This window comes from Trachurus japonicus, chromosome 24 (genome assembly GCF_045865225.1).
Source record: "Trachurus japonicus isolate A0001 chromosome 24, Traja_1.0".
Taxonomy (NCBI): Eukaryota; Metazoa; Chordata; class Actinopteri; order Carangiformes; family Carangidae; genus Trachurus; species Trachurus japonicus.
Window position 1 is genome coordinate 9,437,618 of NC_140930.1, and position 25,573 is coordinate 9,463,190.

At 40.9% G+C, this 25,573-nt stretch overlaps 1 protein-coding gene across 1 annotated transcript in view; it reads right to left on the bottom strand.

The window, feature by feature from the left end:
• Positions 1-25,573, bottom strand: part of map3k5 (mitogen-activated protein kinase kinase kinase 5) — a 97,385-nt gene that overhangs the window by 25,497 nt on the left and 46,315 nt on the right. Inside the window, 9 exon segments of the mRNA XM_085771705.1 lie at positions 2,123-2,256; positions 3,581-3,662; positions 6,050-6,145; positions 8,110-8,162; positions 10,271-10,378; positions 10,721-10,874; positions 12,550-12,709; positions 14,856-14,968; positions 19,729-19,899. Coding sequence (XP_085627831.1) covers positions 2,123-2,256; positions 3,581-3,662; positions 6,050-6,145; positions 8,110-8,162; positions 10,271-10,378; positions 10,721-10,874; positions 12,550-12,709; positions 14,856-14,968; positions 19,729-19,899 — 1,071 coding nt within the window.

The window sequence follows — 25,573 nt, forward strand, 5'->3', positions numbered from 1 at the left end:
AGGACGATAAACACAAGATCTGAGAGGAGGAGAGCGGCTAAATACTGAACGTCCCAAGTCGAGAGCTTCACATCAAAAGGAGCCAATCAACCCTTGGGAACATGAATGTGTTTAGTGGAAATCTGCAAATCTGATTATAAAACGTCTTGTTGTGTGCAAACATCACATTTAGCCGAGCACAAGAAAAGAAACGGTCACCAGAAATATAATCAATCACCCTCTGGGGAACTACAGCGAACTTGACTTCATTAGATAGTTTGACTCTGATGTTCCTCCTCCTCCTCCTCCTCCTCCTCCTCCTCCTCCACATCTGGATGATCTGCAGTTCCTGGTCTTGTTTAAAGGGATACTTCACCCAAAATTGATAATTCACCAATTTTCTACTCACCGTCATGCCAAGGAAGCGTTCGGAGAACTTTCGGAGTTATCAAAACGCTTTAGGAGATCCAGGGGGGGTCCAGCTGGCAACGGGTTTTCATATAATGGCGGTGGATAGAGTTCACTTTTGAATCGTCCAAAACACACACTATGAAACATCCAGATACCTCCATACTGCTCGTCTGTACTGACCCAAGTGTCCTGAAGCCGCCACATGAAAAAGTTGTTCGGCAAAAAAGTTAATGTGATCTCTGTTTTTAGCCTTGTTGTAGCAGTAGCTCCCAGTGGCTGCGCGAGATTTGCTGTGAGATGTTCTTCCGTGTTTACATCAAACATACAATGCTTTACAACGACGAACAAACATCTCACAGCAAATCTTGCGCATGCGCACAAACATCAACAGAGCCACTAGGAGCTACTACTACAACAAGGCTAGAAACAGAGATCACATTAACTTTTTTGCTGAACAACTTTTTCATGTTCTTCGGGACACTTGGGTCAGTACAGACGAGCAGTATGGAGGTATCTGGATGTTTCATAGTGTGTGTTTTGGACGATTCAAAAGCGAACTCCATCCACCGCCATTATATGAAAATCCGTTGCCAGCCGGACCCCCCCTGGAACTCCTAAAGCGTTTTGATGACTCTTTTTGGGTGAAGTATCCCTTTAATATATGCATAAACCTCTGGATGCAACTGCACGAACTTCAGCTTATGGGCGCTGCTTTCGAGGTCGTGTTCAAAGATTTGTAGCAACACACAAACAAAGGTGGACGAGAAGAAGACGAAAAGACCCTGAAGTTTCATTCAGACACATTCACACGTTATGTTGTAAATAAAGTAGTTTAGTTAGTTAGAATCCGTCTGAATTAGTCATAGCTGCTGCTTCAATGCTTTTAATGTTTTTACGTTTGTCTTGTTAATGAGGTTTCATTCTATCTATCTATCTTCATTAAAGCTTCAGAGGAAGTAAGGACGGTGTATCTGTATCAACACTATATGATCGGCCTCGAGAAAAATTCACAATAACAAGTTTTTGAATTATTTTTTGTTTTGATCTGATGCATTACATTTGTTACAGTTACTATGTCCTCATATCTACCACATTATTATAATTACATAACTATTGTTCTCTAACTATTGTTTGCCTATTTTTTCACTGTTTTGTTCTTATTCCTATAAAATTTAAATTTAAAAACTTAAATTTTCTCATTTTAAAAGATGTGTTTTGCCTTTTTTGGGGGGCAAATACAGACTCATGTATGAATGTAAGGTTATGCTGATAAAGATCCACAATATTATCACATGTTTATGATACACGTAAGAATAAATATCTAATTTTCTGACCTTTTCTCCCACCGTTATCATCAATACTAATCATTTTCCAGCACTTCTAATAATAATAATAATAACATGGCCACTAGTTATGACATGAGACAACTTGGACCGACATGTCGGCTGAGGGAAATTATGTCATAGCGTCATTAAGCTAATTAAAACTCATCCTTTAGAGACAATGAACACCGTGTAAACACAGACCGGAGGACGATGAGCCATGATTCTGTAGTCATCATCATCATCATCATCATCATCATCGCTGTGTGGCTTCACCTGTACTGTATAAACTAATCAAGGAAAATGAGTCACCGATGTACCTGCACGTACCTGTACCTGCGTCTACAAACTCTGTTGTAACGTGTTGTAACCTCCACATTAAAAAAACACAGAGCGTCTTTTCTTCTCACCTGCTGTCTCTCTCTGGGATTTCTTTGATGGCCAGTCGGACCTGGTTGCTGAGGTCTCGGCCGGCGTACACCACTCCGAACGTGCCTTTTCCCAGAACCACCCTCTCGCCGTGCTCGTCGTACTCATAGTCGTACTGTGGGGAAAACAAGGACGGGCGAGTGTGGTCATTTCAATGGGCTAAAACAACACTCAGTATACAGTACAGATGAGTTGGTTTTGATACAGATTCAACAACAAATTAAACCTAATCAAGTAAAACTCAAATGTTCATACAAACAACTGTAATTGCTGAATATATTTTGTAGGTCCTAACCATAATAAAGCACTAGAGATTTGTTATTTGACATATAAATAGGACAATCTGATCAATTAATTACAATAAAAGGGTTTTTTAAATCAATTTTTCATCCAAACAAAAACAAAAATTGATAATGAACTTTTTTTATTTTGTAATCATATGTTGCATCGACTCTTCTGTGCAAAGGGCCCAATTTGTGTTGTTTTCCTTTGTGCAACATGTGTTGAATGTTTACAGGAAACACACGGAGGAAGACGGCGGTCTGGAGGCTGCAGACACAAACTGACAGTGAATCCAGCTCGATATTAAAACCACCTCCGAGGGAGAAACCTGTTAAGACATTTGATACGTGCCACGCTGAGCCAAAGAGGGAGCGGCAGTGTTTTGCGTAATTAGCTTTTTTTGTCCCCCGGGCTCTGTGAGGGAGGAACAGGTGAATCCAGCAGCAGCAGCAGCAGGTGTCTGCTCTGTACCGTCACCGTGCACAATACAGGAGACTAAAAAGCTCCGGCCTTCACTCCAGCTGCTTCTCTGGGGTTTTTGCATCTGGGATTCAATTCACTTATTATGATGCAAATTGTGCAGCGCTGGATTAGAAAAAGCAAAATGGAAAAAACCTGAGTCCATTCATGATGAAATCAGGCTCATATTCTAAAAAAGTGGCCGAAGATCCAGTGACAATTCTACAGAAAAACTGGCAAATATAAGTTGCAACAACTACTTCAACTTTTGATTGATATCATATTTCCTCTTGACAGTTAAGAGCATGAAAGAAAAAAAAACACCACCGAAACCAAACAGGATGTATTGCAATAATAGGGGGGAAACAAACAGTTTGTCATGCATGCATTAAAAAAGAAATGCACAAAGTTGCATCTGTGGACCATTTTTGCACACAGAAAAAATATATTACATATTTTTTTTACCACTAAATGTTGGGATTCGTTTATCAAAGCAGCATCTGATATTGATATTAGCTTAGCATAAGATCTGCTTTAAGGCTTTGTTATATATATAAAGTATACGGACATAAGACTGGTAGAAACAGCAGCACTGGCTCTGCAGCAGCAGGTCGACACCGATGAACAGAAAAACAAACGTCTATTTAAAGGCTGCAGCTCAAACTGCTCAGGACCAGGTTTAATATAAACCACCTCACCTCTAAGGCGTCGGCGTCACAGTCTCCCTCCTCTGGACCTTTCCACGTCTCCTCTGTGATGCTGTTGACCAGATCGCAGAATCTACAAAAGGACATACAGTATATACATAAATATATATAACACTTTGCAGATCACCTGATGTGTTTGTTGGACAGTGACTGAGCTGAAATCCCCACCGTGCTCCAACAGGGATGTAAAGCATCCTCAAAATAAAGCAGGATATAAGGAATCACAGCTCACAGTCATTGTTTACTGGAGAGGAACCAACACAGCAAACACATGTCCTAGATACGTGAAGGCTGCAACGTATTTACATAAAGACATTTCACTGATTCACTCCTATATCCTGGCTCAGTTACAACTAGCAAGACCAGGGAGGAAAGACCTAAATGTGAGAATGCCAATAATTAATTAATTTCATATCACAATTCACACTTCTGTGAAAATATGCAACTGTTCTTTAGCAATCTGCATGTATTTTTGCCTTCTGTGCAAACGTATCCGCAGATTTCCAGTCATTTTTGTTGTGATTTTTGTGAAAGATACATACAAAACCTATACCTCTACTGCCAAATGTTATAAAAAAAATGGAAATTGTACATGTTTTGCCCTGTTATTTGCTTGGTTTTATCTCCAATCTGTTCCGCGTAAAGCAACTCTATATTGAAAAGATGTAAATAAACTTTATTATCCTGTTATAAAATGATCAACAGAGCCCTGACATCAACATTTCTCTGTGTCTGTATGTACATCTGCTGCATGTATAGAGTATATCTATTTAAATCTATAATTAACGCCATCAGAGATAATTACCGTACAGACCCTGCACATGTTGCCTCGGAGATATTTATCATTATGTTATTTTTATTATGGTGCCTCCGAGCCGTTGAGTGCATATTGTAATTGCGCGGCGTGCACAGAGGGTTACTGTATGTTTACATGCACACCTCCCACACGTACACATACATGTAATGACCTTTGCCACTCCCACTGCAGACAAGCTGTCGCCTCGTCATGCTGTCACACACACACACACACGGCGTGCCTGCAGGTGTTCGCTATACCGGTGACACACATACAGTACACACGTGTGCCGGTTGCGTGCACACACGTCATCTCGCACACATGCACAAACACAATAGGACCATGTGTCTCTTCCTCTATTTCTTCCTTTTCCCTCCTTTCCCTCCCCTCCTCTCCCTCCCTGCCGTCCCACTGTCACTTCTCTTTGGTCTTCGTTAAAAAAGGAAAAGCGGCATCATAACAACAGCAGCAGGCATGACTCACTGGCTCTCACGCTACAGATAATGGCACTGGAAGAAGTGCTCGGGAGCCTCTGATGTGAGAGTCACAGGTCTGAACACTCAGCGAGGACGCCGCCGCCGCCGCCGCCGGTGTGATGTCGAAACGAGAGAAGGTGCGTTCTTGTTCGTGGTGACGCAGAGGTGTGAGATTTCCCACCTGAGTGCAGAGTTGACAAGAGCGTCTGAACTATACTGCAGAGAATGTCTGGTGGTCACATAGTGTGGAAAGTGAGATTCCCATGTCTCTATTGATTATAGATCGTCTCTAGGTTTGACATTAACGCTCTGAAAGCATCAGAGCATCAGTCCACAGAGAAACGCACAAACACAGCCTGTATTCAGAAAACCAGCCGTCACAGGACTTCCTGTGACTTTGTGATGTCACAACAAAGCAGTCAACAAAGCCCCACCCACCTGACTAACCACCATCCAGCACTTGCAGGATTTGTATTTTACCTGAAATGTGCTCTAATTTTTATATGATCGCTCAGAAATCACGAAAGCCGATCAGAAGAGATGCTCAGAGCATCCTCTCTTCCGATTGGCTGACACCGACCTGTTGCTTGAGCTGCAGAGAAGTCTGAGAGAGGAGTTGCAAAACTACACTGAGATGGTTTTTGGCCACAAATAGCACCACATTGGATCAACACTTGATATTTACTGATTGATTTATTGATATCTTATTCATAAACATATGTATTTATACATATTTATACTATTGTGACCTTTAATAGAAAAATTCACAAATTCACAATAAATCTGTAGAACAGAAACACTTTAAATCTATATACGGTATGTAATATACTGTAATAACCATTTATGTAATAATATTGTATTGGGTTTGGGTATTGAGTACTGGGTTTGATAATATCTTTTTTATGTTGTACAAACCAAGACTTGTTTTGTTTTTTTCAGATATCTCAACAAGCACCAGATGCCTGGAACATTTGGTGCAGACGTTCACGTCTTCTGTCCCTTGACTTGAGTCCACGCTCAGAGACTTGTGATGAGTAGCTGATAAAACCCAGTAATATTAATTTTAAAGTCACAGGAAAATGACATTTTGCTAAATTGTTATTATATTAACTAATAGTTTGAGCTCATTAAATGGTGTGGAACAGATGCAGAGGGACTGAGAACTCTCACACACACACACACACTGACCTTTTACAGTGCATCTCTGTGCAGAAATAGATCTGGAAGTCCTCTGCATTGTGCAGGACGTAGAGGAAGGCGCTGCGCTCGTCAAACTTGGAGATGCTGAGGAGAGAAAGAGAGAGAGAGAGTGCACAGTCAGTCAGTCAGTCAGTCAGTTAAACAACAAAAACCTCAGATCAGAGCAGATATGAGTCAGAGGATGAATGAAGCTGCGTGCAGACAGTCAACATCACAACATGTAGCCCAGTAAACCAGGATGCAGACAGCTCCTGTAACAACAACACATCTTGCTGACATGTACGCTGCTAAGTGTGCAGCACTGTGAGCGATTAAGCTGCAGCACCAGTTATAGAGTTGGTTTCTAGGCAAAAAAAAACACAAATGTTGTTTTGTTGCAAATTCTACACAAATGAAATGATGCTGGATTTCTGCACAAAAGGCGGCGCAGCTTCCATTCATCAGCTAAATTGAAAAAAACTTTTATCCGCTGGGATGAGCGCTCGGCTCGCCCGGTTCTGCCAAGGCCGGAGCGGCGCAGCCAGACAGCGGAGGAGCGGCCTGTGCTGTATGTGTGTGGTCGTATTGTTGAATCGCAAGAGCTGCTATTGTGTCCCGCTGACTGTCTGCAGGCTGAGTGGGCACGGAGAATGAGTCGTTCCCTAGCAACATGTGAGCACAGCCCCTCCACTTTTTCCCTCCCGATCTGACACTGAATTCCTTTGAGGGCCGTGGAAAAGCAGGCGCAGAGGAAGACATCATGATGAGAGGCTGTGCACGGCAGAGCGTCTGTGGTATTAATGGAGCTCTCTGCTACAGCACACGTGTCCAGCTCTGTTGTGCTACTGTGCATCCCATGATACCTCTGCACCATCTGCACAGCTGGTCATGATGTGAATCCATGTTCGTCCTTGATTTTTATCTGATTATAAGCTCAATTGCATTCCAGTTTTTTACTTAGTAGCTGTTTGCATGCATTTATAGTTTTGGCACACTGTTAGAAAACTTCTTTTTCAGCGTTAGAATCATGCAACAAGTGTCCTTCAGGGATTGATGATTCTCTGTTTTCAAATTTTAAAACATACATAATGCATATTGGATTTGAGAGATCTGTATTTGTCTCATCATGGTCGAGTCTCTTGTATTTACTTTTTATCTTATTCATTTTTGGTTCATTCTGGTGCAACTGGTGCATGCTAATATAAATGCAATATTAATGACAAGGACTCCATGACACTTCTGCACAATCTGCACACCTAGTCCTGTTGTGATTCTGTTACCTGTCGATTTAGCACCAAATCCATGTTATTCCTTGATACTTATCTTATGATATGCTGAATTTGCATTGAATTTTGTGTTCAGCAAATGTTTGCATGCATTTATTGTTTTGGCACAGTGTCAGAAAACCTCTCTTTCAGCATTATAGGCATGCAACAAGTGTTATTCAGGGTAGTTGGATTGGATTTTATTCTCAGTTTCACATAAAAAACGTACATTCGTGCATCTTTACTGGATCTGAGAGAATCTGTATTTGTCTCATCATGGTCAAGTCTCCTGTATCTACTTTTTAATTCAGTTTTTCTTGTTTGCTCTGTATGCACTGGTGCTGCTGTTGCACATTAGCATGCAACTGGTGCACGTTACTATAAATGCAATATTAATAACAATTCATTAGGCAGCGACTCTCACTCAGCTGCAATTTGAGAGTAATAAGAGTTGAAATCCAGCGATAAACACAGCTGATGAGGTGAGATTTATAAGAGCTGTGGCATTCATGTAAATGGCAGAAATGATTTTTAATATTTCCTCACTACTATTTCACTGAACTCTTTTATTTTTCCTTTGATTCTCCACTTGACGTTGGATATTTTCACCTCTCCAGGCTTCTGAAAACCATTCAAATCTAATCTAACCTGATTTCCTTCCAACCCCCGCCGTCACCGACGATAAATCTTAAACCAATCGCCCCGGCGGAGGCAGGTGTGAGGTCACCGTCACATCACTGAGCAGCTACTACTGTATGAGTGGGCCGTTAAAAAATAAAAAAAAGGCAGCAGACAGACACTGACCTGACACCTCGCACTGATGTGGCGCTGAAGTTCCACTCGTGAATCCCTTTGTGCTGCAGGACAGATCGAAACAAAAACAACATCATTACGGCTTCTGGGAGGACGGTGAATCAATGCTCCTGCTGTGTAACAGGCATCGTCCAAAACATGCTGACTGACCTTACAGGGAACGAAAGAAGAAGGGTCATTAAAGGGATAGTTCACCCAAAATTCAAATTTCACTCATTTTCTACTCACCCTCATGTCGACTAAGGGCTGGGAGAAGTTTCAGAGTCCTCCGTGCCTTCTCTGAGTTACAGCGGGGCTCCGTGCAGCACTGCATGTCCATATGACGGTTGCGAACGGTGCTCACTTTTCTTCGTCCAAAAAGACACACCAAAAAAACATCCAAATACCTCCATAGTGCTCGTCTGTAATGTCCCTCTTGTATTGAAGCCCCGACATGAGAAATTGTTCCGAAAAAAATTAAATAAGTCTATATTTTAAGCTTGTTTGTAGCAGAAGCTCCCAGCACTGCTCTTCCTGGTCCGTCCAAATCTTGCACGATTTGCATTGACACCGGTGCAAATCTCTCAAAAAATTTTTTTTAGCCCCATTCGCAACCATCATATGGACATGCAGTGCTGCATGGAGCCCCCCGTAACTCAGAGAAGGCACGGAGGACTCTGAAACTTCTCCCAGCCCTTAGTCAAATTTGAATTTTGGGTGAACTATCCCTTTAATGGGTTTTTATTATTACATTGGCTGATGCACATGAATCAAATGCAGAAACCTGAAGTGTTGCAGCTACACTCAGATCAGTTTCTCGTAAGCAAACACTTTAATTCATGTGCTGCTGCGCTGCGGGTGGGCAATAATGTGCTACAATATGAGATAATAATCAATAAGGCAGATGCAAAGAACGCCGTGTCAGGAAACAAGAGTCCATTATCACATCAGAGAAACTGAATGAAGATAACCAAACAGGAAAACCGAAAATCATCATCATCATCGTCATCATTACTATCATCATCATTATCATCTATTTACTGGCACTGGCGATGAGTATCTAAGGGGGTTTAATCATCATGTAGAGTTCAGATAATGTGCAGCATCAGTACTGTTGCCGTGGTTACCGTCGGCACGCAAGATTGCGGTGTATGTGTAAGTATGATTTTGCACAATGTATGATGATTTCTACCAGACAATCTATAAAAAGTCACGACTGTCACTGTGATATGATGATTTCACCTTCTCCTCCTCCTATGGGATGTGAGCAGGAAAAGTGTATTTTACCAATAAATTAAACAAGACTTTCACTTAACCTGCACATATTTCAGACTATTCAACATTTATCTTTTCTATTTTTGCATCTAAAAATACTCAGGGCTGATCTTCTACCTCGGGCAGCATTATCCAGCTCTGCTGCATATACAGTATACAGTACTACCACTATTTTTACTCCTGGTCTTTTTGCTGACAGAGTCACTTTGCTGCTGACTGTGGATGAAGCCGATGCACTGATGCACTGATGCACTGATGCACACTTTTTTTCAGCTGCTACATCAAGTTTCCTGTATCTTTGTAGATGTCCATGTCCAGGTCAAATGGATGGACGATAGATACACTGCTCATCCAAAAACAAGTCACCACTTGGATTTAAAGAAGCTAATAGGTAAGAGCCTCCCATTGGATAATTACTGCATGGATGATGATGTTTCAGCTGGCAACAACTTATTTAACCCTAACTGCAGTCTCATTTCTTAGAAAACACATCCTGTGGTCATGGAGAAGATGTTAATCTGTTTCACAAGGGTCAAATTATTGGCATCAAGCAAATAAAACATCTAAGGAGATTGCTGAGACTAAAATTGGATTAAGAACTGTCCAACACTGGAGAACCATCATCTTCAAGGAAGAAATGTGGTCCAATGTGACCACAGAGTCCAGACCATAACCCCAATGAGAATCTTTGACAAATTAATGCAACTCTAGACGGAAATAAATGTTGTGACATTGCAGAAGCTTATTGAAACGATGCCACAGCGAATGCATGCTGTAATCAAAGCTAAAGGCGGTCCAACGAAATATTAGAGTGTGTGACTTGTTGTTTTGGATGGACAGTGTATAATAACAATAATATAAAAATATGTAAACGATTGATGCTTTTACAGCTTTTTACCTTGTCGTCTGGAGCAACATGCCAGATAGAGACCGTGTTGTCATCCACGTCTTTGTTTATGGACAAATACGAAGGCTGGTACACTTTGGTGGGCTCCAGGATCAGCACCTGGAGGGGAGACATTTATGTTTATATTTATTTAGATTCAGATTCTTTATATGTCTACTACTACATGTTAAAAACACAGAGAACAAAAAGGGTTTTCAGGATCAGTGAGATAAAAAGACAAAAGAAGACAATAAATAACCTAAGAACCAATATTTGGAACTAAAAACCTATATAATAAATACATAAAACACATTGTTAGGCAGCGACATGTTGGGGTAGTGTGCATTCGTAATGTAAAGTGCAAGATATATTAATTTAAGCATTTGATATTTGCTTGTTTCCTCATACTGAGACCGGAGAGGTGCTCAGTAAATCTCTGGTTCCTCGGCTGGTGTCACTTACAGGAAACCGGACAGACGAGACGTCCTTCTTGGTCGCCTCCACCAGGAAGTCCATCCAGAAATCCACCAGCTCCTGTTTGGGGGCGGGCTGCTCCACGCCGGGCTTATTGAAGTGCTGATATATCAAGATGGTTTCCACCAGCGAGCGCAGATACCTGAAAACAACAAGCGAGCTGAATCTTTATTTTATTTTCTCCAATGTAACTAAATATCATGATTACAAGCTTCCCGTTTCTCAAAAGGGATAATAAGATAATATGAGTCTCTATTTTACAGTTTTAATCCTGCTGCGAACATAAATCAGGAGGATGATCACAAAAACAAACAACGCCATATGAATGTGTTTTCCAGGCTGAGTAATGTTTGTCTTTGTGACATTAATGGAAACCTAGAGAGTTTTCACAGCACCAACACAAACAACAAACAGCAGGGTCTTTATGCACTGCAGGAAGAAATAAAAGATGTGCAGACAGTTTACTGTTCTCCTCCTCAGATCTGACTCAGTCTCATAAAAACCCTGTGCAATGAATTTACTGTAGCCTCTGAAATTACATCTTGGAGACAATTAAGCTATGAGAAGCTATGAACGGATTAAGCACGGATAAAAGAAGCTTTTCATATGTTCATCATGACTAAAATTACATAATATGTTTGGGCTTATTTTGTAATGAACACACAGCAATGATTCCTCATTTAAAGGTTAAACTGTTGTCTTAGAAACCTAACTTATTTATAGTTAAAGGCCACATTTGTTTTAAAGCATCTGTTTTGATTAAAAAAAGAAGCTCTACAGTAGGTTCTGTGTTTATTCTGTGAAAGTATCAAAGCATCAGTCCACAGAGAGATGCACACAGCCTGTATTTGAGATACTGAGCCTTAAAACAAGCCGTCATGACTTCTGTAACTTTGTGATGTCACAACTAAGCAATTACCAAGCCCCGCCCACCTGGACCCGACACCCCACACTTGCAGGATTTGGTTTCTCTGAGTGTTTAACTCTGATATCTGCTCTATTTTAATTGGATCACTCAGAAAACACTCAGCCAATTAGAGGAGAGTGTCTGAGCCTCCTCTCTTCTGATTGGCTGACATTGACCTGTTGTTACTAGACCTGCAGAGAGAAGCTGAGAGAGGAGATGGAAAACTACACTAAGATGTTTGTTCTTTTTGGTCTTAAAACCACAAATAATGGATCAACACTTCAAATAAAACCCTGTAAATGTGTGAAGTATGACCTTTAATTTATTTGTTTCTGTTTACGTGACCGCGTAGAAAACTGATGCTGAATGAAAGCTTAATTGTGACATTTAATATAAAAGCTTAAAATGAGACCTTTAAGAAGAGGTTTTGTCTTTGGTTAAATACAAATAAATTTGATCCAATCAAAAAAGACAACAACACTCCTCTCTTTGAAGCATCACTAGCGGTCATCTGCAACATTTTACTTTGAAACTCCAGCCTGTTTCTGGTCGTGTTTCCTGTTGAAGAAAAGTATTTCTGCTTCCCCTTCGTGGGAGCAAATTAATTGCGTTGCAACACATGTTTAACTCCACAAACTGTCACAACACCAGGCTGTTGCAGCCATCGAATCCCTGCAAAGAGAGAGGTGCTGTTCCAATGAGCAAAGTGGTATTTCGTGTTCCCCACACACACACAAACACCAAATGCTTGCACAATGGCCACAGATGGCCGGTGTGGTTTCAAGAGAAAGCAGCGTAGACTTCAGATCACAATGACACGGGCACACAGCTGGTGATGGATGTGGTCTGAGCCGTGTTTTTTAGGCAAGATGATCTGACAGGCAGCTCGACTATTTGTTTGCTTGCTCACCAGATGGGGGCTTTGAGTTTGAAGAGTTTCTCGGAGGCATGGATGACCCTGGTGTTGTCGCTGGCCAGGATGCTGGCGCCCAGGAAGAAGCCCACATCCCAGTAGCTCTGCAGCTTGTCCAGGCTGCCCTTCTTCCCCAGCAGGCTGCTCAGCTTCACCCCTGGAAAAAAAACAAGATGACAGATTTGTGATTGATATCTTTATTTCGATCATGTAAACCAGGGGTTCTCAACTAGTCTCACTCTGGGCTCCACATTTTCCCATGGTCATTAAGTCGCGAGTTTTCAAACCAAGAATTTTTTTTAAAGCCTTTAAAAACTCATTTTGCTCTTTATTGAGCAAAGTGCATTTCAGGACACATGAATGAAACTGAGGAGGACCATGACAACTGCGGAAGTGAATAAAAAAATATCAAACTGCACAAAATGGAGACCAACAAAATGATATATTTGACTTCTAATGCATCTCTGCATTGAGAGCATGTTCACAAAAGTGAATAAATATCAAATTGCACAAAATAAAGACCCACAAAACAAGGTATTTTAACTGCATTCAGGCCACATTAATAAGAAACTGATACCTTTGCATTTAGAGCAAATGGAGCAAATAATAAGAAACTGAGGAGGACCATTACAACTGCATGTGTTCACGTGTCTCGTGAACACATGCAGACCCGCGACCCACTTTTGGGTCCCGACCCACCAGTTGAGAACCACTGATGTAAACGACAATGTAAAAAAAAAAAAAAAAGAAAGAAAAAAGGATAAACTAATAATATAATAATAAGGAAATAAGTGAACAGCAAAAATGTATACACAAAAAGTAACATCTCATAAGCAACGCAGTTTACATGAGCGAAAAGGAGTAGGAAGAAGTATAAACTTATCTAATCCTACCCCTATAATTTTAACTATATGTTCTAATTAAAATCATAGCACAAAGAAGACATACATTTATTATTTCATTCCTCCATTACACTATGTACCATTTCCTGCCACATTTCAATCCAAATAGTAAGCAAGCAAACACCTTGTGTGAATTATTCAATGTACCTCTGGAGAATCATTTCTTTATGTCTCTTTTTAAACATGATTACACTCAAAATGTTTTTGATTTCAGTACTCCTATTATTCCACAGTTATACTGGAATTACAGTTATATGGAATTACATCTTGAAAGGAAGATAATTATTTTACTGTGCGTCCCTCTGAACCATCACCGATTGAGATTGTAAACAGATAAGTGGAGGAGACTTTTTTTTCCAGGGAAGGGTAAACAATATCAAAGTCCACCTTGTACTTGGATGTGCCACAACATGTGCAGCTTTGCAATTTCATTGTTGAATTTAGTCGATGTGAGATGTTCAAGAGATAATATTCAGCTAAAAAACGAAGCTGTTGCTACACGTCCTCCACATCACATCCTGCTGCAGAAACCAACCATTTTGCAAAGAGGGGAGGCAGGGCAGGTAGGGGGTCAATGGGATAAGTGCAGGGGTAAAGCGAGGGTTAGGGGCCTGGAGGCGACGGAGGGTGGGGCTAATTTAAGGAGCTGCAGGCTGATTCCCAGGACTCGTTGCTCTGTTTCCCACATTCCTGAGCTCCTCTGAGCCTCGGATTTCAGGGCACACACACACACAGAGAGGCTCCACAACACCCGACGCTTGCAAAACAGGAGAAACTGTTGCTGCTGTGTATCATTTGGTTTCTCTGCATTAAAAGCAGCTCTAATTGATGTTTTTTTCAGAATAAGAGGGATCACACAGCTACATTCGGAGGCCGCAGAGAATTACAGTACCCAACAACGCTGCAGCTCTGCTCAGCTTTTGAAAACTGTTCCCCTCAGCTCATTGTTTTGGTTTCACAGCCAATAATTGAATTGTTTTGGTTCATTCTCGCATGTGTTCACTGCATATGCAACAGGCAGTTTTATTAAAGCGACGGCATGCAGACAGTTAGCAGCTGACATAATGGAAACGGTTGCAAATGGGGTCACAGCTCGTAAAAAACAAACCAAAAACCCAAAACAATGAGCTGAGAGACACTAAAAGATCCAGAGTCGCGGGTTATAAACATCTCTGCAGTCGTCCTTTCAAAATAAAAGCAGCTATTTCCTTCTATGGATGCAGGCTTCCCTTTTGTAAACTAGTTTAAATCTCGTCACGGGGAGGAAATGACGGATCATTAAGGACAGAGCGGAGGTTGATTACTCAGTAGTGAGACAGCAGGCTCAATGTAACAGAATGAAAAGCAGCATATTTAGGTCAGAGACAAAAAAAAAAAAAATCCAGTCTGGCGTCCACTCACCCACTTTGCGAAGCTCGAAAGACGTGTCAAACTGGTGTCCGGCTGCCAGGAGCAGAACAGCATAGTTGATACCAGAGTGTAGTGTTGGCTCCGACTCAAACCCCTTTTTAAACCTGAGAGAAAGAGAAAGAGAAAGAGAAAGAGAAAAAAAAATAAACAACTCCAATAAACAAGTGCTCCTCCAAAGAAATGCGTCACTCCAAATCCCCCAGCATCCCCGAGACGACGCGCGGCTTCGCAGGGGCCTCCCCCGACTCCATGACACACGTCAGGTTAGAAGAAAAAAAAAAAACTCAAAACAATTACAGCCATATTGAGTTGGGGCCGCCGAACAGCAAACAGCAACTGTGGGTACCCTCCCTCGCAAAACAAGAAATTTCATTTATTTAATGAGCAATCTGTTCAGCTGAGGGAAGGGGCGCAAATGTTATTAGGGAGGGGGAGGGGGCGCTGCCAAGTTGTGACACAGAGCTGAAAATAACGTCCAGATGGGAGCTCGATTATCGGAGCCGCGTATTCAATCAGCAAAGATATGAGATCTTAAAAGCAATTTCCAGAAACAGATAATCAGCAGCCTTGAGTTATTATTAAGTCAACTTCTGTCAGCTACTGTTAGTTAGTCTCTCTGTGCTCACATCGCCGCCATAAGGAGACAAGAAAAACGACGGATTTTCCTGGAGCTCGTTCCAGCTCAACGTCCCACAGGATCTCCAGGGCCCAGTTGTTCAAAAAAAAAAAAAATCTAAACAGATTTCGGATAATGGATGGGTTCAAATCTTGAAAATAGGTTGAAAAACGGATTCTGAGATCGGATTAGATCACGTATGGTAATCCAATTTTGGTTTTAATCTGTTCAAAACTTTTTAGTGGGATCTGGAAAACTTTGATCCAAGAAAAAAATCTGGATTATTCTGATCCCAGCAGTCGGGTGGATTCAAGGTGGATTTCAGGAATAAAATGTGATTTAAATTAAATTCAAACTGGTCAAATAAACAATATTTATAATGTAGTGTTTATACATACATTTTGCACTTGATTTTTGAACCATACTGTAACAGTGATAAGTAAATAAAGTTAACTTTTGATTATGCCACAGTTGAAGAACTTTTCCCCAACTACTGGATAGTTTAATGAAATTTGGGAAAATATTCACAATGTATTTTGACTAATTTACTGTATATTTGCTTTTTATTTCTTTATACAAAAAAAAAAAACAGATGGGGTCTGGCTGTTTAAAAGGCATTGAAGAAACAACAAAGAGCACAGAAAACAATACATACATCCCATTTTCAAATAAACATACAGTACATTGAGTGACCCCATGCTGCTGTTCTGTCTGTTTTTTTTTTTCAGAGCGCTGCAAATCACAGCCAAGAATAAGACCAATACAATAAACCTGAAGCTCTTCTCAACCACTTTTTGTGTCCACAGATGTGCTCATGTAACTTTTAAAGCACTGAATACATTAAAAAAACATCATAAGAAGGACATAATCCTGAGGAACCTCATGTAGCTTCAGCTTGAATCTAAATAAATCCAACAGGAACTGGATATTGATTCTGTATTGGACTGATGTGAGCAGACTAAACAATGACATAATATCCTGTGGGAGGTTTCCTACTGAAGAAACACCAGACTGAAGTGAAGTGAAGTGAAGTGAAGTGAAGGAAAGAAGTTCAGCTCAGCGATCCAGTAACTTTGTGGTTCTCAGACTACTGTCGATGCAAAAGGAGCGGTTACGCTGCAATATCTGTAACGCCGATAGAAAAGTAGGTCAAGTTTGTTGAACTGAAAAACGCAACTGCTCAGAAGTGATGCAGCGTCTAAAAGAAGTTCCACTGAACTCTGGTTGAACATTTTCTTCTCTTTTTTTTGTGTCTCTCTGTCTCTCTGTGTGTGTGATTGTGTAAGATATCATCCATCGAGTGCCTGTACCACTTATCGACCTCACACACACACACACACACACATATACACAAACACACACACACACACACACACACACACACCTAATAACAGTAAAACGGTGGAGTTTAAAAAAAATTCACCCCCCTCAGAGTGTGTGCGGGGGTAGAAACTATCGGTTGAGACCAAAAAACGTAATGGTACCAGGCTTTTAACATGTTTACTGAGGATGTAAAGTCGGCTATTTTAACATGGGGGTCTATGGAGAATGCTCCCTTCTGACACCAGCCTCCAGAGGAAGCCGAAGGGGATTGCAGTTTTTTGAACGCGGAAGTGAGCTTCACTTCTCAGACCGACAACTGCCCCCTTGGTTCACACCTGTGATTGTGTTCAATTAACCCAGAGTGCATCACGTGTTTGGACTGTGGGAGGGAAGCTGGAGAAACAGGAGAGAACATGCAAACTCCACCCAGAGAGGCGACAGGCCCTGGGGGATCGAACCCCACTGAGGGTTGTGTATAACCATGACAACCCTAATCTTCAATCACAGACTGTAAATAAAGATGGATTTAGCCTCTGTGATGTCACTTAGCTTGACTCACATGAGTTTAACGAGTGCTTTAATGAGTGGTTTTAAAGTAGGGCCTATCTAATGTCGCCATCGACCTCCTGGCTGATACAGAATGGACAAAGAGGAGGCGCGTCAGTCTATAAACTCTATTCTAATCTATCTATTTCTGATGTAAATGTGTTTATTTCTGGACATTTTAACATGAGGGTATACAGGGAATGATTCACTTTTGGATTCGGCCTCAAGCTGCCATTTAAAGACATGCAGTTTGCTTCTAAAATTGTCACTCATGCTCAATAAATAAATAAAAAGTTACATTAAGGTCTTAAGATTACATTAAACCAGGGGTGTCAAAGTCATTTTAGTTCAGGGGCCGCATACGGCCTAATCTGATCTCAAGGGGGCCGGAACAGTAAAATGATCGCCTTCGCATATTAACCTGTAAATAACAACAACTCCACATTTTTCCCTTTGAACTTTGTGCAAAGTACATGTACAGTTTATGAGCTATCCTTTTTACAAAAAATTATGAACTTTATTTAGGGCTGGGCAATATGAACCAAAAGTAATATTGTGATATTTTTTTAACTGAATGGCAATATAGGATATACTGTAGGCCTATAGCCTATTTATACTATTTCCATGATGTAATTATGAGTTTCCACAAATTAGCAGCCAGTAGTGGCAAACCCTTAAAAAGGCTGTCAGTTCTAGGTCAAAACCACATGTGGCAAATGACTCAGAAAATGTGTAGGTATTGGGCTAATATTATTAGTGGCATTAATCAGTGGCACATTAGCAACAAAATAGTTTCTAACACTCGAATTGTTCTTCACTTTCAGAGTAAAGAGATTCAAAGTGGAGCGAGTTGAACCCTCATTGATATTTTTACATGTGCAGCGTCATTCAAATGATGCTTGATTGGCAGATCCAAAAATACCGTCCCTCTCTATCGCCACCACCACTTCCTCTTCCCACCAGCAGCCTGTCGAGCCGAGAACAGCCAGAGCTCATGTCGCTCACATTTCACAACATCGTCATCATTGTCATGTTAATCCCTCAGTCATGCGTTTGTGTTGTGCTCGTTCTCTCTTTGCTCTCCGCCGATAGAACCGGGCGTACTTCATGTTGTTCTCATGCTGTCGGCACATGTTGCTCTAATGTGAGATGAGCTAATGTCATTTAGTCGACGTGCGACACGCCCCCTCACCTTGAATGACACTTGACATTTTCCTCACAAACAGAGAGAGAGATGCACCTTTGTCATTAAAGCTGTTAACAAACGTCCTTCATTCATTCTTTCACTTGTATTGTTACCGGCACCATTCACGATGGTAAACTCTTCACACTGACTCATCTCAAGGCCATCCACCGTGCATCTTGCCTTTTGAAAACATTTCTTCTATAACAATATTTACATGTGACTAAGTGTCTGCAGGAGCCACCTGTTTGCCTGAATGGAAATGTCACACACACACTTACACACACAGAGACATTATAAAGGGATACGCCAACTTTTTTTTATTTTTTACGTGTCTTACCTCACTCCCGAGTCCATGACAAGCAGATAGACACCATCCTTTCGACTGTGCGTGCAGTAACGAGTGAGATAGAGCCCGTAATTAGCTTAGCTCAAACGCTGGAAGTGCGTAGGTAGTGTTAGCCTGCCTCCACCTAAAGTCATCAGAGAAACTCTTCAGCAACTCTAAACGGAAACCGGCGTGCAGATCTTCGTCTCAGAGCTGACAAAACTCTCCAGTAAGGCATCTTGAGCGGTCAAATGCCGGTAACGGGACGAGATCGGTCAAAACGGAGGGTTCAAGCAAAGACGATTTATTTTGGTTCAAGCTAGCTACATCGAGGGTAGGTTAGCTTCCTATTTCAAAGTAAAAGCACAAATTCTATCGTCATGGTTTTCTGTATGTAAAGGGCAACGGGTGTTTTATTTTGTGAAAGTAACCGGAAGTGCGTTGGTCACAACGGCTAGCTTGAGTAGCGCCGAATTCGTCCGAACAAAAATTGTAAACAGCTGGTATTTAGACAAATTAACGACACACTGCTGATCTAAACGGCTACTTTCTCGCCTAAAAATGTTTGAACTGTTGATAAAGTGATATATTTACAGAGTTTAGAGCTAAAACGAAATCAGCTTAATTCTGACAGCTGATTTCGGCTCGGGTAGGAGGCAGGCTAACACTACCCATACACTTCCAGTGTTTAAGCTAAGCTAATTACTGGCGATACGGGCTCTATCTCCCTTGTTACTGCACGCACAGTCGAAAGGATGGTGTCTATCCGCTTGTCATGGACTCGGGAGTGAGGCAATACACGAAAAAAAAAAATGTTGCCGTATCCCTTTAACACATCTGTGTGTCTCTCTCTCTCTCTCTCTCTCACCACAGCGTGCCGTTGTCTCTGCTCTCGGTGTCGGTGAAGTGAGACTCGAGGAACGTGTCCTTGTAGATCCGTCCCACCAGGCAGTAGATGTCCGAGGCGACCTGCTCCTCGTCCTCCACCAGCGGCAGCATGATGTCCAGCGCTTTCTGTCTGTCACCGGGCAGGTTCCTCCTGCACACACACACACACACACACACACACACACACACACACACACACGAGGCAAGATGACATTAGTTCTGACATGTCTGAACTTGAGTGAGAAGAAGAGGTGATGAGGAATATTAATCACATCCACCCCGGCTTGTGTCAGTGGGTATTTGTGTGACTCTTATTATTAACACTTATTAAATGTTATGACTGTTGCAGCCTCCTGTGATCTGAAAGGGTCACAGCACCGACTTCATGAGCCAGACTCACTTTATAAGTCACAGTGACAGTTACTCAGACTGTGGGAATAGTTGAAGGATCATTTGAAGTTGCATTATGGGAAATATAGGATTGTTTAAAGCAGAAGTAAGCGACCCGGTCGTTTTGGCTGACTTCTTGTCAGCCGATGGAGTTAGCAGCCCCCGCCCTCGTCATGGATCTATTGGTCCTCGTCCCTTTCATCAGAATAAAAGTGAATATGTCATAAAGAAACTGAATTTTATATAAAATAGGGGATGTCACGATTATAGATTTTCTTGGTATGATTATTGTTAGAGAAATAATCATTATGCATTCATTAATTTCACAACACCATGAATGTGTAAAATCAAATATTGTCAAAATATACTTACATTATTAATTATTTACACAAAATATTTTAAGTATATATTAATATAGGACCAATTATTAATCCTCCAAGTCATTAATTGTCATCTCTACCAAATCTCTTTTTTTTAATTACAAATGATGCTAACATTTAAATTCCTATCAATTCAATATTACATTAAGTAAGTGGACCAGTATCTGTGCAATCTACCTTTACTTTAATGCACATCTGCCAATATGGCTCCAACATAATCCTTTTTAGAAAGTGACGGTATTTAGGAATCTTTACGATAAATTAATTGTGGCTTTTAATGCCACGATTAATCGTGAAAACAAGTAATCATGACATCCCTTATTGCAAATGAATGGTTTAAATATTTCATGTGTTTCCATGCGATTCCAGATTATGCAACAGGTGGCACGCCTTCTTCTTGAGACTTATAAAACAATATAAAGTACTAAAGGTGTAAAACCTAATGCTCCACCCATGAGTACATGGTACATCTTTGTTTGCTTGTGGTTCAAAGCAGGGCTTGGTCTCAATAGTTGGATTCAATAATTCCTCATTACTTCTGGTTCCTGAACTCAACGGAGCAGATTCCACACATTCCTCCGGCTTGTTAAAACCTGCCGCCTACATTACCCAGAGTGCACCTCAAACGCTAACACAGCCTCGAGCAGGGGGGGGTGGGAGGTCACGGAGGTCACTTCTTTCTTAAAATAAAATAATCCCAGTGTGAAGGTGCTTTGTCAGATTGTGCACACAGCTCCCTCCTCGCTCCGTGCAGCTTCTCTCTCTGTCTGTTCCCATTGATAAAAACCCATTAACAGTAATAAGTGTAAATGTATTCACCGAGTCTGAAGTATAAACATTAAAACTCACACTTAAAGCACCAGGAGTACAATTTATATGACACATCTAAGTGTCTTCAGTTGAATAGATGATGGCGGTGGGGGAAAAAAAGAAAAAAGAAAAATCTGTATATTGCTGCGTGCATGAAATAATCAATGCGTGTGTTTGCTGAGTGTATCCAGGGAACTGCAGCTCAGCCATTGTTGTGGGGCATGACGACGACTCCATTAGGAGCCTGACTTGAATGACTGAGGTCACAGGGTTCGTTTTAAAAGTAAAAAAATAAGAGCGTCACCTTTGTTTGTGGAGGTGAAACTCCGACTTTGCATCGTCATCATCATCATCATCATTCAGGCACAGTCGGTTCTGTTATTACAAACCTGTTCTGGGATAATTGAGGCTTTACTGTATAATTGGCGTCCCATTCAACATGAACACAAAAAGACGGGGGAAGAAGAAGAAGAAGAAGAAGAAGGACTTCTCCTGTCAGGAAATGAACTGCAACACCTTGAGGCTGCAATTAGTTAAATTACACAAATGTCTTATTGTGAAAGCTTATTTTTTCCTATTTCCTGCTGTAATCTCTCAAGAGTCCAGGGACGACATTAATGCTCCTGTTGCTGCAGGTATATAAAAAAGAAGCAAACAGAAAGTAAAGGAAGCAAAACTATTAAATCTATCAAATCTTAATTCACTGTCAGTGACTCACACGTGTAATTAGTTATAATCTCGGCTGTCAGCTTATTAGAGGACGTTTAACTAAGTCTAATACAATAACTGCGGCTTTAATGACGGCCGTAATGTTCAGTTTCAAATTAACGGTCATTTCGGGGGCGGTGAGATGCCGCTGATGCTGCTGCTGCTGCTGCTGTTGACCAATTTATATAAAAGAGGGCGGACGATGACACGTGACTCTTTAACTGGTCAGACTGGAGTGAATCAGATGTGAGAGAACAAGAGGCACTTTGCTGGACCTCGTCATCGTCAGCTCACGACAGAGCTGCACCGAAGACGCTGCAACAGCTGCTTCAACATGTGGACGGTGCAACTTGCAGCTGCTTGTGTCATTCCTTTCATCATGTGGTGGGCCAATGACAACATCTGTAATTCTCAATCACAAGCTTTAAGACGTGATGTGAAATGGTGTTTTTTTTTTTAGATTCAAGCAACTCGAGGAAGCAGGAAGTCAGCTGATGTTTGTGTGTGATGTCGACAGCAGGAGGAGCGTTGTGATGGAGGGATGTGTGGCTCAGGTCAGGAGCGGGTCATTCACTAATCTGAGAACGACCTGCGTTGATCTGTGCATTGGGTGTGTGGATGAGTAGCTTTCAAGTGTTGTGTGAATGTGAATGTGAATGTGAATGTGTAAAGCACTTTGAGTCGTCCTGGACACTAGAAAAGTGCTATACTATGTGCACGTGCAAGTCCATTTACCAAAGGATTAGATTTGTCTAACAACACAGACTCCCACAATGTAATACGATCTGGAAACCACTTATTGTACTGCATAATTATAAATCTCTGGGTTACAACCAATTTTTACACGTTTTCTTTTCTGTTTAAGGAACAAAAGCTGATATTATTGAGCTGTGAGCCCACATTTAACGTTTAATTATTTGTGCAGTGCACTAATTAATTTTAATTTATTTTCATTTTGCATTTCTTTTAGATAGTGTTCAAATTCCCACGGCAATTCTATCATATTACATGTTTTTATGAATGTGCATAGATATATATATATTTTTTAAATATAAGAGAGAGGATATCAGGGGGGAGAGAGATAACAAATGGCAGCAAAGGGCCGAGAGTCGGATTTGAATCTGCCCCGGAGCGCCCTAGATATTAATTATTCATCATTTTACAACTTTTTTTTCCTTCTTATAACGATGCACAATCTTAAACTCAATAAAACCCAATCTGAGAAGAAGGATGAACAAAGTTTAATCAAGTTGTTTTTGTGCCCAAACCCTAAATAGACATCGTCACATCTCATTCACCCGGTGTGGCATCTATCTACTAGAAAAAAAGATGAATAAAAATCAACAGAAACTCCGAAAGCAGAAATTACCGGCGGACACATTATTTAAATTCACAGGTCAAAAATCAAACAAGAGCCACTTGAGCCTTTTTACATAAAGTGCCCTCATTTGAATCATGAATGTATAAATCAGTGGGAATAAAGAGCCCATTAATTGAGCTGATTCTCTACATTCTGTCGACATACTTGTCATCATTATGTAACATACGGAGCGTTAGGGTTCAGGTTAGTATCAACAAAGGTCACAGAGAGCTCCAGGAAAATCAGTTTCCTCATTAGTTTGCTAATTTATGCAGCAGCGGGAGCGGCAGCAGCAGCAGCGGCATCGTCGAGTCCATTGAGCGAGTTTTCTGTTTCGAGGTATGAAATTTCAATCAGACGCCGTTCTTGAGTCAGTGAATGTGTCAGGACAGAGCGGTGCCATCGACTCAGTGAAGTCTCACATGGCCACAAATGTGTGATAGCCGTCGACACACACACACACACACACACACACAAAAAAAATGCTGATAGACATAAAGTGGCTTCTCTCCAGAGCCTGAAGGTTAAATAAAACATATGAGCTGCCAGCTATTACCATGGAGACCGTCCAGAGGGAAGAGCGCTCCGGGAGACATGACCTGCTCTCTCCTCTACACATCTCTCTGCCTTCGCTCGCCTTTCTCTCCCTCCAGAGGGATGATGGCTACTTGGATCGGAGGAGGCTCGTTACTCCCGAGCTGCAGCGGACGAGGGAGTTCATACCGATCACCACCTACTCCACATCAATCAATCAATCAATCAATCAATCAATCAATCACTGAGCGTTTATTAAAGCTGAATATTGATAATCGTCACGTTAAGAAAACTTTATACGACCGTTCTTCCTTCACTTGAATGATTCATTCAGTTTCACAGTTTGAATGAAACTCGTCTTTCAGCGTCCGTGTTTTATTATATCCCGACTTCTTCACGACTACGATGTTAAACAGTCGTTTTGTATTCAAGCTGCAATAAAGTTATTTTACCAGCTCAGTGTCAGAGAAATAAAATATTTTATTCTCAATAGTTCGTCTGTGGATTTAAAATTTAAAAACGCTGCTTTAACTCAGAATAAAGTCTCCTGATGATGAACCACAGGCTTATTTAACCATAATTTCTACATTAAAAAACATATGCAAACTACAATTCATTTTTCCAGTTCATTCATTGACTTTTCTTGAGTAATTCAATGTAATGCAACTTCACATTTCCTCTCCACAGGCAGGAAATATAAACTGCACTTGATTGACAGCTGTGACTACTCACTTTGCTAATTTACATAAATAACATAAAATATAATTGAGTAATGTTATAATGAAATATTGCAGAACAAGCTGCCCAGCAGTATACACAGTATAAAGCTGCAACATCAAAGTGATGCTTACATTCATACTTACAATACAATAATATACTGTAATACACAGGAATAAGTACTTTTACTTTTGATACTTTAAAGGGATAGTTCAACATTTTGGCAAATTGGCCCATTGTCATAATCCCTATAGATCCCTATCAGAGCTACGCTACGGAGGCTAATGGGATTTCTTGGTTTCCCTCATCAAACTCATCAAATACACAATCCAACAACTCCAAAACGCTCTGGTGGACAAGTTGTGATCTGCACATTCACCACGCTATGAGATAATAACAAACCTACTGCTATGACTATAGGGATTATGGCAGTGGGCCAATTTGCCAAAATGTTGAACTACGCCATTAAGTATATTTTGAATTTGATATTTTCATAAAGTTCTTTTACAGCTCACTGTGATGTTTCTTCTTTTGCTTAAGTATAAGATATACTTCTCTTCTTATAATCTTTGCATCTTCCTCAAGACTTTTTTTTTCAAAATAAAAGCCACATAAAATCACCAACAAGTGAAATGATCAACAACCACATGCGACAGCTGTTGTCATAGTTACAGAGACTTCTCCGGCTCTGCTGCTGAATAGACGAGATGACATAAAAAAAAGACGACGACGTCCTCCAGCTTTTTGGTTTCTCCTCTTAACGACTAAGGATCTTTACTCTGCTGTCATTAATGCTCATCACATCAAAAATCTCTCAGTTTTCTATCTCCAGGAGAAAATAAACAATAAAAAAAACCCCACCAACAACAACTCAATATCACAGCCGGATAACGGGGGCAGACAGACAGACAGTGCCAGGCAGCGAA